Genomic DNA, 14099 nt, shown 5'->3' with positions numbered 1-14099 from the left:
TCTAAATTTTGTATTGATGGCCCTATTGGAACTTGACATCGAATTTTGTCCTTTCGTCTAAATTTTTATATTAATTTCGTCCGGCCGGGTTCGGGTTCAACCAAATTTAACTTTTGAAAATTAATAAATATATAATTCTATTTATCTTAAAACAAGTTTATTGTTGCAAATATAAGCATCCTAGATCATCCCCTGTAAAATCCGACGGTTAATAATCATTAAACTAATCATCCAATTTTCAGGCCTGCACCGTTACTGCCAAACCAAGGGCAACGAGCCTCTGCTTCGGACTACGTAGCAGAGCTTCGGATTTTCAAACCTCAGCTTCGGAACATTTCAAAAACTCCCCCTTGTGATTATCCTTCCGTGCTGCTCGAAGACCCAAATTCCCCGATCACAAACCCTAATTTTTTCTGGATGTTCCTTTCTGCAGAGAATCGAACACCTCCGATAGAATTAGGGGTACAAAAATTAATATATCTTCTTATTTTCATGTTTTAATTCGGGGATCGTCGACGCCATAAGACCGATTTTTGATACAAGGTTTGATCCATTGGAGTCGCAGGCCGTAAGGTTAGTTCTTATCAATGCAGTTTCAATTTATTCATCTACCATTTATTGTATTTATGTACCTATTATCGTTTGAGCATTCAGTGATTATAGTAAATAAAATTCCAATTGCGAATCTAATTGAGAATTTGAATTTTATTTATGGAATTATGAGCAGTTCGTTTGTTTTTTGAGCTGAATCCATGGCGCAGAGTAATTGGGAAGCTGATAAGATGTAATTTTTTCAACTTCTTTTTCTCAATTTGGTTGCTTTTTTGATTGATGATTCTTCTGATTAATTCTCTTTGATGGAAATTTATCGTGTCTGTTATTTGATTTATTGCGCAGGCTTGATGTGTACATTTATGATTACCTGGTGAAGAAAAAATTACACAACACTGCAAAGTCCTTCATGAACGAAGGGAAAGTCTCCCCGGATCCAGTTGGTAATATTTGCATAGGAATTTGACTCAAATTATTTCAAGTGTGATAAAATTGAAAGCGCAAAAGATTTGTACAAATTCATGCATGCTAGATATGGTGAATTTGTTTTTGGGGAGTATGACAGGCTACAAAGGGTTTACTTGTGCTTCAGACTGTTTTCACTTTTGTTTTTCCAGCAGTACTAAGTTATCTCAGGATCTGTTTTACATAGCCTAACGGGTAGAAGTGTCTGAAGGTTTTTTAAAATGAGGTTTTTTTCTTCTTCAAAAAAGTTATTTGTGGGATTATTATAAGCTTGTTTGGGAGGAAGGAGAGGCTAACTGAGGGTTTGGTTAAAATCTTGTTTGGGAGGGTAAGGGATTAAGGCTTTTTTAAAGGAGAAGGTATTCTTGAGCCTCCCAATGCCCAGTTGGGTGTGTTGGAAAAAGCTTCTCCTAAGAGTTTTTTGGAGGTTTACCCAACCGCGCTACACCTCTCATGATTTTCCCTAACGTTCAACTCACACCCCTACTTCCACAACCAGTGACCACATATCCCCCCAACCCCCCACATTTGATTAGGGACAGTTTTTTTAACATATATCCATAACTACTTTATTTATATATATATGTGCAGCGATTGATGCTCCAGGTGGCTTCCTTTTCGAATGGTGGTCTGTCTTTTGGGACATTTTTATTGCAAGGACAAATGATAAACATTCAGAGTCTGCGGCTGCTTACATTGAGGTGGCATTCTAGTTTATAGCCATTGCATAGTTGATGTCCTGTGATGGAACTTAAATTGGTTTTTTCTCTTCCTGTCTTCTCATGTTGTTGATTTGCAGGCACAACAAAACAAAGATAAAGAGCAGCAACTGCAAATGCAACAGCTGCAACTAATGCGTCAAGCTCAGTTTCAGCGAAGGGATCCTAATCATCCAAACCTTGGTGGTCCCGTAAATTCTGTTAATTATGAAGGAATGCTGAGCCAGTCAAATGCCAGTGCATTGGCTGCAAAGATGTACGAGGACCGCATGAAACACCCTAATTCAGTGGATTCTGAGACATCTCAACCGCTTCTAGATGCTAGGATGGCCCTTCTAAAATCTGCAGGAAGCCATCCTGGGTAAATTTACCCTTATTTACTCTCTGTATTTGCTGTTTTCACTTCTTTGAGGATTTTAACCTTTGTTGTGTGCCAACAGTCAGTTAGTCCAAGGAAACCCTGGAAGTGTGACTGCAGCATTTCAACAAATGCAATCTACTCAACAGACCACTGTAACCACTACATAACATCTCATTCCACTGCATTATTGTTCATTTTATTTTTCTTTGCAATTTAGTTTCTGATTGCTTTTTCTAGGACATCAAAGGTGAAATGAACTTGGGTGCCACACAGAGATCTTTGCCTATGGATCCTTCCTCGATTTATGGGCAGGGAATCATGCAATCAAAACCTGGGATTGGAAATACAGGTAACTTACTGTGCCCTGTTTAGATTCTGTAAGTGTCTTGTCCTGTTTAGAGAATAAAGATTATGATGAGAAAGTTGAAGTGAAAGGGTGGCTATCTGTTATATCTGATTAGTAAATGTGAGCTGAGTAATTAATTTTTTAGGGCTGAATTTTGCAATTCATGTAGATGCTATCCGCATCCTGAATTGATATTCTGGGATCTCAAATCTATAGTTTGTCTATGAAGAGAAGATATAATTATATTAGCCAGGAGGTTTGCCTAGAAGCAGCCAGCCAATATACACCTCTGGAGAAAGCGCAAGCGCAGGTCCTTACCTCATTCCCAGCATGCTTCACAGCTTTTAGGCTTGGGGAATGTTTGATTGATCCCACCATTTGTCTAAATTAACCAACCTGTAGAGGATTTATGGCCCTCATAAGTGAGGCTGTCATGTATGTTAACATGTTCTGGTTTTGCCCACTCAGCTGTCTAAAGGGTATGCTAGGTTGGGTGGTTCCTCGGTTACGAAAAAAATGTCCTGGTTTGTAAAGATTACGACAATGTACACTACTCGTCTTCTCTGTTAATTTATGGAAGGTATTAGCGATATAGATTGTTCTTTTGTATTATAAAATTGGAGAAGTTCCAGCCACATGTGATGCAGCGAAAAATTGAAGATAGCAATAAGAGATCGCAAAATAAAGATTTGAAGTGTAGATTAGAAGAAGGGACGATAGAATCGACTCAATGGAGTCTCTAGGGTTTAAACCCAACAGAAAATTCTGTTGTATTATTATTGAATAAAAGTCTAAAAAGTCGTCTATAGCACGAGACGTTACAATCCTTAAATAGAGAAACCCTAAACCACTCCTATTGGGAAACCAATATTAAAAAGAAATCAAACAGACTCCTAATTTACCCCTAAAAGATACTACTTGTTCACCAAGAAATAGACTTCCTAAAATATCATAATAAAATACAAGTAAATAACTAATCTCGTTTTTCCCACTAACCTGAAAATTACGATAATGCCATCGAGTCTAAAACTTAAATAAAACCCTATAATATTGTCCTAACAATAATACTAACTTAAATAAAAAATAAACAAGACCTAAAACCAATTGAAAAGGACCAAACTTCTAAATAAACTATAATTCAAAATCCCATGATTTTTGATCGGCATCAACATGGCTGGGTCAGCTTACTCAAGTTGTAGAACAAGGTCACTTGGACCACTGACAAAATGTGGCCAAGCATTTTCTTGGTCTGATAATTTCATTTCCCTACAGTTAAAACTTATATAAATGGCGTTTTAATGGGACCAAGGGACCCTTAACTGATTCCAATTGAAATTCTGTTCTTTGCTCATTTCTTATCAGTGGTGGAATAGTAAAAGATTGTTCCCTAGAGTTGATAGAAAGCCACAACTTCTTTGGTTGACATTTATACTTGATCCAGTATGGTGGAGTTTAGAGATTCTGTTCCAAATAAAGAGATCGTCTTTAGATTCAACACAAGAGTGCATTTAAGTTTATCCGTTCCATTTTACAATGTCTTTTAAATCACTTGTTAAATTTTCATGAAGTAGGGTCCTTTGTTTGAAACCAGGGTCTAGATGAACAAGACTTCTTATGAACTTTTCTTTCAGGACTTAGCTTGAGATCAAGCTTTATTTTAATTCTTGATATGTATGGTCTCTGTTATTCTTTGTCAATCTTGAAGATCCCATCACTATGTGAAGGAGCAACCTTACTATTGAGCCAGGAAAGGATTTGTTGAGAACAATAACTAAGTTTGAGGAAGTGCTTGTTTAAGTTCTGGCCTTCTCTTTAAGTGCAAACCTATGATGGTGTAGTATGTGATTTCTACTTTCATTGAATTTTTTTCCTTGTGTTACATGCTATTAGAGTAGCTGTAGCAGATTATCTTAACAGATTCCCTAAAATACCGACAAAATGCAACTTTTCCCTATTTTACATATTCTCTATCCATCCAGCACTGCATCAAATTACCTATCATATGTAGAGCTGTTTTTTGACTAGTTCTCTATATTTGTTCCCTATTTTACAGAAAGAACCATGTTTAGGTAATCTGATGTGGATGCTCTTAATATGTCAAAATATGAACATCCAATGTTTACGAGTATTAACTTGCTGTCCTGATTTTTACGGTAAAAAGCATAGCTTAAGTATGGCTTTGGGCTCAGTGTCTAATTGTGATAACTAATCTAGAATGGGATTAAAAGTTTCATATCATTTATGTGCTAGAATAGGACTAGATGATCTCGTGGAGCCAATTCTCTCACTTTTTTTCTTCCTGCCTTCCTAACCACATAGAAGAACCAGTGAACCTGCCCTTGACTTGGTACTTAAATATATACTATAATAGCTCATGGGACCTGCCTTGCATATTAGGTTCTTGTTTGAATATAGTTGTTCTGTATGTTAAGAGTTTCCTAACAAAACTTGTGCAGTTCTGACCTCATGACATGTTATTTTAATGTCCTTTTGAAATATATATTGTTATCAAATTTTCTCCAGGATTGAGCCCTGGATCTGGTGGACTTCCATTGAAAGGGTGGCCTTTAACTGTATGTTAAAATAGACTTATCTTTCCTGGAACATTTTTTCATAATAATTAAAATAGTCTTATCATTTTTTCATAATAATTAAAGCTTTTGCTGAATCCTTCAGGGCATTGAACAAATTAGGCCAACTTTGGGAGCACAAGTTCAAAGGCCTTTCCTACAAGTACAAGGTTCTAGTCAGTTTCAGCTTTTGCCACAGCAACAGCAGCAACAGCTCTTAGCACAGGCCCAGGGACAGAATAATCTACTTAGTTCACCAGTCTATGGAGATATGAATGCTGGAAGGTTTAGGGGACTATCCAGGGGTACTTTGAATGCAAAAGACGGCCAACCAAATGTAAATGATGGATCTATAGGTTCTCCAATGCAATCGAGTTCATCGAAGGTAAAATTCCCATAAGTTCAAGTCTAAGATACTTGTATACATCTCGACTCAGATTCATAGTATATGACAATGATACAACTTGTTCTTTATTTCTTGGTTGACAGTTCTGCTTTGGACAAGCTCATTCTATTTCCGTTGTTATCTTTTAGATATATCTAGCATTTCCTCTAGCTCCTTGGCCCAGTAGGATATGCAAGGTGTTGGTTTGGGTGCATATACTCGTAATCTGACTGGAATTGGTATCTCATATGTCTGCTTAAGTGGTTAAATTTATCACTTAGTTTTGAAACATGGATATAACTGCTATTTTGCGGAAGAAATTTCAGTGTAGTATTTTCTTTTTTAAGTAGGGTTATCAACAATGATCAAAATGATGGGAATATTCATTTTGAAGGTGCAAAGTAGCAACAGTACAATTGGTGAGAAATTTGTGTTGATGGTATTTATTTTTTAGTCCTTTATATACAGCAGCGAATTTTATAAGAAATTTGGGCCTGTTGAATGTCAGTCCTTGACAGCAATTAGGCACACAAATGAGTTGTTTATCAGATGGCAGCAACAATAAACATTAGAAACACTATGAGCACATTGATAAATTGAGGAAATATAAATAGCTTAATGTTCAGAAGAAATGAGAACGATATTAACTTGAAGTATCAGCATAATAAAAGCATTACGTGCTCTGAGTGAGAGACCTAAAGGTCATAGGTTCAATTCCTGGAAAGAGCCTCTCCACATAGTGTGTGGGGTCAAGGTCTATGTACATTCTTTTTGTTTACCATGTTAACCTTTTACCTCTTACCAACTCTCTTACCTCTTGAGGAACATTTGATTCTATTGATTTTTGTGAAGCCCTCACATAGAATAAAATTCTTATTATCTTGAGGATATGTGTTTCGGTAGTTAAGAGATTTAGTTAGAAATTGGATTTGACTATTCAAACTCCAATTGCTATACTATTCTTAGTTCTTACCTTTTGCATTTGCTTCCATCCTCGTGACTTTCCTCTCTATTGCTCTCTCATAGGCAGAGTTTGATTACTAATCCACTTCATAACAACTTCTATTTTAGCTTAACTATGATATACTGTCTATTCTTCTCTATATTTTTCTGTTCAATTTTGAGTATTTTAGACCCTCACAGCTTTCCCATGAATTTCCTTTGCACTTGTCACCATCACATCTATTTTCCTGAAGTCTCTTTACATCTTTGCTTAACTAGATCTGATCTTCAGCTCCTTACAACTTCCCTTCTTCCTTTGGATCTCTAATTTCTTCCTGATCATCAAAACAAAATGTTTGTGCAACGACGCCCCTTGCACACATCATGACTGGTAAATTTTTCAAGTATATGCAGATGTGGCTGGCTGTCTCTTTGCCCCAGTTGTGCGCAATTGCCCATAATTTCCATTGTACACTTATGTATGCTTTGCACGTAATCCCATATACTATGTGCAATTCTATAATCTGACGATATGCATGTCATTTCCTATGTTGACTTGGGAATTTTAATTTCTGACTTCATTCTTTTCTACGTCTTTTTGGAATCTGGTTTGTCATGTGATGCTGGTATGGTACAATGGGAACAAGTTGCGGTTTAAATTATTGACAATTCTTAATGTTTTTATTTTTTTATTTTACATTTGCGACATAACTTTTTGGTAATTTTTTACTTTGAGCAGATGAACGCACCGCATATGCAACAATCTTCCTCTCAACAACAAGATCCTTTACAGCAGCAACAATCACAACAGGTACTGTTCACTTCATTCATTTGTTACAAGGATATGGAGTATTTTTTTTTTTCCTTTTGCCAATGAAATATAAAATTTGTAAGGAACTCAATGTTCCATTGTTAGGACTTGGGAGGTACATCTTTGAATACCGCTGTAGCCATATTAAAAAGAAAACCATTAAAGTAAAAGTTCCCGATTACTTTTTTCTTGTAATTTTCAACCTTCGGTAGTGGTTCGAAACATAATGACTATTTCATGCTTATGGTGTATTAGAATAACCGAAAACGGAAAGGAGCTTCATCTTCAGGACCAGCAAATAGTACTGGTACAGGAAACACAGTAGGTCCTTCTCCAAACTCTCAACCATCAACTCCATCAACTCACACTCCTGGTGAGGGCGTTGCTATTGCCGGCAATTTGCAGCATAGCAGTAACATGTCAAAAGGTTTAATGATGTATGCTGCTGATGGAGCAGCTGCTCTTGCATCATCCACAAACCCTCTGGTATGTACAGCTGCAAATCTCTCCTCTCTCTAGAAGCACAGGCTTTTAAAATAGTCTCTATTAGTTTGACAAATGTACTTCTTGAGTGTGCACACCATTGACAAGTGTCCCTTTTGAGTATTTATATGACATGTGTCCTTCAACGAATTAAAAAATAAGTGATTAAATATAAGTAGTTCATTTTATGGAATGAGTTAGAACCATAATACAATTGAAATACAATTTTTAGTACTCTTTCTAGTTTATTAAAATTAATCTAATACACAAACAATAAATTAGATAAATGATGTTCTCCGAGTACATGTATCAAAAAAATAGAAGTTTCAAAATTTAAAATTTAAAATTTTAACATATGATATATTATTGGAGGAAAGAAAATTTTGTAGTCTTAGTTGCAAGTCCCAAGTTCTTGTTTGTTTTGTTTGAAAACCCAAAACTTTCTTGTTCGTATTGTTTGAAACCCAAAACTTGATGGTCAAGATTGCACTGCATGGTCAATGAGTTCTATGGTAGATCCATCCGGTTGCTACCAATGTTGATCATATATTCATGTGTCCAATTCAACTATTGAATTCGTTGCTTTGAATTTTCAGCCTCATAGATTCTATTTGTCCTCAGTGAATATTAGCATTCTGTGCTGAGATCATGGCGTAATCATGTAACCTGTAATTGCAGGAAGACTTGGAACATTTTGCAGATGTTGGTTCCTTGGATGACAATGTGGAATCTTTTCTCTCACATGATGATGGTGATGGAAGGGATGTGTTTGGCACGTTGAAACGCAACCCATCTGAACATAATGCTGAAGCCTCAAAGGGTAACCACTATATGCTTAGAAAATTTTCTTTGTTGTGTAAACTTCTAACTGACCACAGCTTTTGTCATCTTCCATCCATTTCAGGTTTTAGCTTCAGTGAAGTTGGTTCTATACGTAAAAGCAATGGAAAAGTTGTCTGCTGTCATTTCTCTACAGATGGGAAGGTATTGGCTAGTGCTGGGCATGACAAGAAGGTATTATTGCGTTGTTACATGCCAATTAGCAGAAGCTTCTCGTGCATACTACAAATAGGGCAGAAATAATTTGCAAGTGGAAGCTTGATACTTGAAAAATAATTTTAAGAAAAAAATTATATTAAAAGCTACTATCTTCTGCACCTAATATTCCTATAATGTATTTGTATCACATCTGGCTTGTGCCGTGGAAGCATATCCTATTTTCAGTTTTCTAACACAGAATCAACAGCTCATTGTAAATTGATTTATGAACAGGGACATGTAGGTTTAATAATAGTGAAGCTTGAGCCTGAAAATGTTTTGGGTTCTGCATATTTTTTTTGGCAGTTCTTGTTTGGAATATCTTAATTTCAGTATGCGAAACAATTTTGAAAGCCCTAAATGATCAAGTTTTTGCCAATAAATACTTGCATGCTAATGATTTTTGTCACTAGGTTGTTCTTTGGAACATGGAAACTCTGCAAACGGAGTTCACTCCAGAAGAACACACTCATATAATCACTGATGTTCGTTTCAGACCAAATTCAACTCAACTTGCAACATCATCCTTCGATGCTAGTGTACGACTCTGGGATTCTGCAGAGGCAAGTTTTTAGTCCAGTCGTTAATTTCCTAGCCCTTGTTCATATTCAACATAATTTTCAAAGAAATAATTTTTGTGACAAAATCACTTGTCTCATCTTCATTCATATTTTATTAGCATCCAGTAACATTAACTACAGGCGAACATGTGGCCCAGTGATAGAGTTGTACGGGTGCAACCTAGAGGTCATAGGTTCAATTGATGAAAACCTCTAGACATTTTATGTGAGGGTTAGCCTGCGTACATCCAGCCCTGACCCCACCCACTTCGGGAGCCTTGTGCACTGGAGTTGTTTACTTTTTTTTTTAACATCACATTAAGTGTGCTCTTTTTCTAGTCAAAACAATACTAGTTTGTTTGTATTTGCATTTCTTACCGCCTTATCATGTAGATTAACTTTCTGAAAGAGTAATTTATCTTTTTTGTATATTCTCGGATTGGAACCCTATTTAAATTATTGTCGCTTTGACATAACTACTCACCTATTTGCTGGCCCAATATATAAACGAGAGAGTAGTCCCTTCCAATTAAAAGATTCTTTGCACTATTGGTATTTTGAATTCCAAGATTTAAGTGATGTTATTTGAAATATTTTTGATTTCTTTCTTTTTTTAAATATCTTTCGTCTGCACATTCATTTGTTTATAAGGTAGTTCAGTTAAGCAGCTCGAGATCAATAAGTGAGCATCATGTGCCTCATTCTATTTCCTTGCTGTATTCTTGTTTTGGTCTCACACGTGATACGAGAAACTCAAATTTTTGTATCTTATGAGGTTTTGTCATTCCATTTTTCTTTCCAAGGGCTTAGAATCTCTCTAAAATTCCTTAATAGTAATAACTTATTTACTTTCTCTCATATCTCCGAAATTTTAGGGAGGCCCAGTTAAGACAAATATTTGATGCATTTATTGCCAAACTTCTTTTTCCTCCCATTAGACCAATCATAAGGCCTAAAACCTCACCTTGCGACTTGCTAGAGTGTTTGGGGAGAGTAGGACAATCCTGGGAATGTACATGGAGTCAAAGGCACGCAGTTACCTTATTACTCCCTCCGTCCCAATTTCTCTATCATCCTTTGAAAATCCAACTTTTTATGGAGACATGATTTAATGCAATTCAACCACACAAAATAACAATGTTATTCCAAATTTGCCCTTATTTATGGGGGTACTTTTTTTCCCTTGAAACAAGAATAATTAAAGTTAACAACAGTAATTTTGAAATACAACAACAAAATTGTTAATTAATGAAGAAAAATGACACTAGTTTTGGGACATCCCAAAATAGAAATAAGGACAACCAATATGGGACGGAGGGAGTATTAAAAGGAAAAAAAGGCCTAAAACCTCTAAATTTTCCTAAAAGATTGCCACTTTTGCTTTTACTTTAACCATCTACCTGTTACATATTCTTTCTTTTTTCTTCTCACACATCATGTCTCTACTTAAGTTGATTTCTCACTTTCTTATCTTTATATCCTCAACATTGCTCCAACAGCGTTATAAAAAAAAATCTCTAATATTGACACTTTGTTCAATCGTTCCATAGTTACTCTGATGCAGCACCGACAGAGAATCTGCCAGAAAATTATTTTGAAGAGTAATATATCTGGATGAGAGAAGAATCAAGAAAGAAAACAATTATTTCTGAAGCAGAAGAAAAAGAAGCAAGAACTAGGAGGAGGCAACCTGAGCTTCAATTCAACCATCAAGACGTTCATCATAAATTTTCCTTCTACAATCTCCCCTTATAGTTAAATAAACAAAATGCATAATGGAAAGACAAAATAAAATGTCCCAAATCTGAAGATGACAAGATAAGAAAAATAAAATAATAAGTTGCCTGGTGGCCCAAATTATCATGATCTGGCCCTGATGCTCTGTTGCATGCATTTTGTTTCTTTTGCTTACTCTTTTGCTTAGTCTTATTATTGTTACATTTATTGTGGACTGGATTTACGCAACACTGCTGATACTTATTGTGTTTGGGATGCCCATCTTGGGGAATTGCACTAAGTTACTTTGTCAGTCACAAGTCACCGAATTCCAGTTGTGCTTTCTGGACCATAATTCCAGTTGTGCTTTCTGGACCATATATTATTGTACTTACAAGGTTGTTTTTTCAGCCAAGGTATTCGTTGCAGACCTATACAGGGCATACATCACACGTGATGTCACTTGACTTCCATCCTAACAAGAATGATCTTTTCTGCTCTTGTGATGGTAACAATGAGATTCGCTTCTGGAGTATCAGTCAGTATTCTTGCACCCGCATATCAAAGGCGAGCATTGAAACTTGCATGTTACTTTAGTTTCTTCTTTGTTCCTGATTCCCAGGTAACTCTAATTCTTATCTATTCTAAATGGCATTTTCCTTGGTGAATCAGGGAGCTACTGCACAAGTGAGATTTCAACCAAGACTTGGACAGCTACTAGCTGGCGCAGCAGAGAATGTTGTGGCCATCTTTGATGTTGAAACTGATAGACAGACGCTCACGTTAAGGGTGCGAGTCTTTTTTCTGTGGTTCAGAAGTTCAAAAGAACCAAACACCACCCCTTGCTCATTGTTATGTTCGTGGGTATTACTTTTTGTCTTGAATTCCTGAGTAGACCATAAAGCTTTCTTCTTTTTCAGGGCCATTCCACACAGGTTAATTCCATTTGTTGGGATGCAAATGGAGATTATTTGGCATCTGTTAGTCAAGAGTGTGTCAAAGTTTGGTCATTGACCTCGGGAGATTGTATTCATGAAGTTAATGCCAGTGGAAACAAATTCCATTCATGTGTTTTCCATCCAAGCTATTCCTCTCTTTTGGTAATAGGGGGTTACCAGGTGAGAGTTAGCATTGCAGCGCTTATATTTTGATGTTCTAACTAATACATTTTGGCTGTCAAATTTTTTTTTCTTTGGAACAGAGTGTTGTATACTGTTTTGCTGTCTTAATTTCCATTTTGGTTTTCCAACAGAGATGAAATCGGTCCTTGTGACTACATCCTAAAGCACAACCAACGATAAATACTTGATTTTGTGTAGTCCTCTGTATTCTTGCATATGTGCGTCATCATCCTAAGAATAATTTTTTTGATTGAATTTAACTAATGATTTTGGTGTCAGTTCCATATTTTGTAGTAAACAATATACTAGACATCTTTTTGCCCTGTTTTGTCCAGGCAACTTGAGAGCCTTGTTTTATTTTTACATAATAAACAACGGCAATACTTTATGGAACTTTCTGATGTCGACTATTCTGATTCTAACATACATATAAATGATAACTATTCTTTTCTTTCCTTGCTTGGTAACTTTGTCTATACAGTCAATGGAGGTGTGGAGCATGGCTGACAACAAGTTCCTGACAGTTCCAGCACACGAATGTGTGATAGCAGCTCTGGCGCAGTCACCAGTAACAAGCATTGTTGCCTCTGCGAGTCACGACACATCTGTTAAGATCTGGAAATGAGTTTGCTTCCATTTGTTGCTTCAAATTCTGCAAGTTTTAGGCGTGGCAAAGTAATGCTCAAACTCCATCAAATTCAATTCTCGACTTTCCACATTTTCATTTACCTACTTTCTTAATCATGCAATAAGGGGAGCACAATGTTTCCGAAGAGGAAAATTGACGGTTTGGTTATGTTTCATTTCTTGAAGTTGATTATGCATAATGCTCCAGTTATTTTCTTTTATGCGTGTGGATCGTTTTGTTGAACTAGAATGGATAATATGGCGAAAGTTGTGCTATTTACTAAAGGGTATGTACCTCAATTTTAAGGACTCATCCTTTACTACAATAGTCCTTTCGAATTCCACACATTACTATATACATTTTCTCATGCGCGAATGATTTGTGAGTTATTGCGCGAGTTTATTGATTTATCCAGACTATATATTTTCATTATAATGAATAGTATCAAGCGTGGTTTATCTAGACTATGCTTACACATGGTATCAAGTTACAACTGGGAACTGACATCTCTTGTGAGAACCCGAATAGTTTTTTTTATCATGTTTACACATGGTATCAAGTTACAACTGGGAATTGACATCTCTTGTGAGAACCCGAATAGTTTTTTTTATCATCGAAAATGGAAAAGAAAATTGAAATAGTGATCTGAATAAAGCCTTCATCAAGAAGGTGAAGAACAATTCGTGGACGAATTCTAGTACGACATTTCCTATAAGCCTCTATTTTGATTACATACTATTGAAATTGAAATAAAGCTTTTAGTTTTCAAACTTTGTAACGATTACTTTTTTTTTACCTTATTTGTCATTTTACTTATCTACACTCTTAAAAAGTGATCCACATTTAATAGTCGTATAGGAGAATTTTAGTGTGTGTATATGTATGTATGTATGTATAGGCACCAAATCAAGTTAACTCCTCCCAAACACCGAAGGCATCAAATCCAGTAAACGCCTCAATGACATCAACCTTAAATCAACACTTTCAAATAGAGATCATATCCGATTGAAGTAAAAGAGATGTCAAATCCAAAATCAAATAAAATCAAACTCAAGTTCAAATCAAGTCAAATATATCCCAATCGTTAGTAATGGGATAGCGCACAGAGAAGTGTGCGAATCAAAGGAATGCGAACCCAACTTTCCATCTAATAAAAATTGTTTTGAAATTTTTTACAATTTTAAATTTTGCATGAATTATTGTCTACAACTTGACATGCTTAGTTGGACGCCACAACTTGACATGCTCAGTGGGACGCTCATTTCCTCTCATTTCTTGATTGGGATCCTTATATTTCAAATATGTTGCAATAGTTGCTAACAACAAAAATGGCAAAAATAGACATTTGGTCCCTCAACTATACACTTATTTCATTTTTGTCCTTAAACATTTTTTATTTTTA

At 35.9% G+C, this 14099-nt stretch overlaps 1 protein-coding gene across 2 annotated transcripts; it reads left to right on the top strand.

The window, feature by feature from the left end:
* The first annotated feature begins 304 nt into the window (after nt 1-304).
* Nucleotides 305-13070, top strand: LOC120000786 (transcriptional corepressor LEUNIG_HOMOLOG-like). Of its 2 annotated transcripts, none has more exons than XM_038848928.1 (18): nt 305-568; nt 728-784; nt 898-995; nt 1609-1718; nt 1817-2097; nt 2177-2249; nt 2335-2446; nt 4967-5016; nt 5120-5398; nt 7080-7151; nt 7407-7637; nt 8313-8454; nt 8539-8648; nt 9086-9235; nt 11360-11515; nt 11621-11737; nt 11869-12066; nt 12551-13070. In XM_038848928.1, the coding sequence occupies exons 2-18, from the start codon at nt 753-755 to the stop codon at nt 12692-12694; spliced, it is 2355 nt and encodes a 784-aa protein (XP_038704856.1). In that variant the 5' UTR covers nt 305-568; nt 728-752; the 3' UTR covers nt 12695-13070. The 2 variants fall into 2 exon arrangements, with proteins under 2 accessions (XP_038704856.1, XP_038704848.1); XM_038848920.1 differs by having other exon boundaries at nt 306-573.
* The last annotated feature ends 1029 nt before the right edge of the window (nt 13071-14099 follow it).

Source organism: Tripterygium wilfordii, chromosome 1 (assembly GCF_013401445.1).
Source record: "Tripterygium wilfordii isolate XIE 37 chromosome 1, ASM1340144v1, whole genome shotgun sequence".
Classification (NCBI taxonomy): Eukaryota; Viridiplantae; Streptophyta; class Magnoliopsida; order Celastrales; family Celastraceae; genus Tripterygium; species Tripterygium wilfordii.
This window is presented reverse-complemented; position numbering and strand designations above follow the sequence as displayed.

What these genes read in the sequence shown, in the direction of transcription:
- LOC120000786 (XM_038848928.1), top strand. Translation starts at nt 753, where the DNA reads ATGGCGCAGAGTAATTGGGAAGCTGATAAGAT. An exon ending in CATCATCCACAAACCCTCTG is followed by an intron (nt 7,638 to 8,312) that starts GTATGTACAGCT and finishes CTGTAATTGCAG; the next exon opens with GAAGACTTGGAACATTTTGC. An exon ending in GACTCTGGGATTCTGCAGAG is followed by an intron (nt 9,236 to 11,359) that starts GCAAGTTTTTAG and finishes TTGTTTTTTCAG; the next exon opens with CCAAGGTATTCGTTGCAGAC.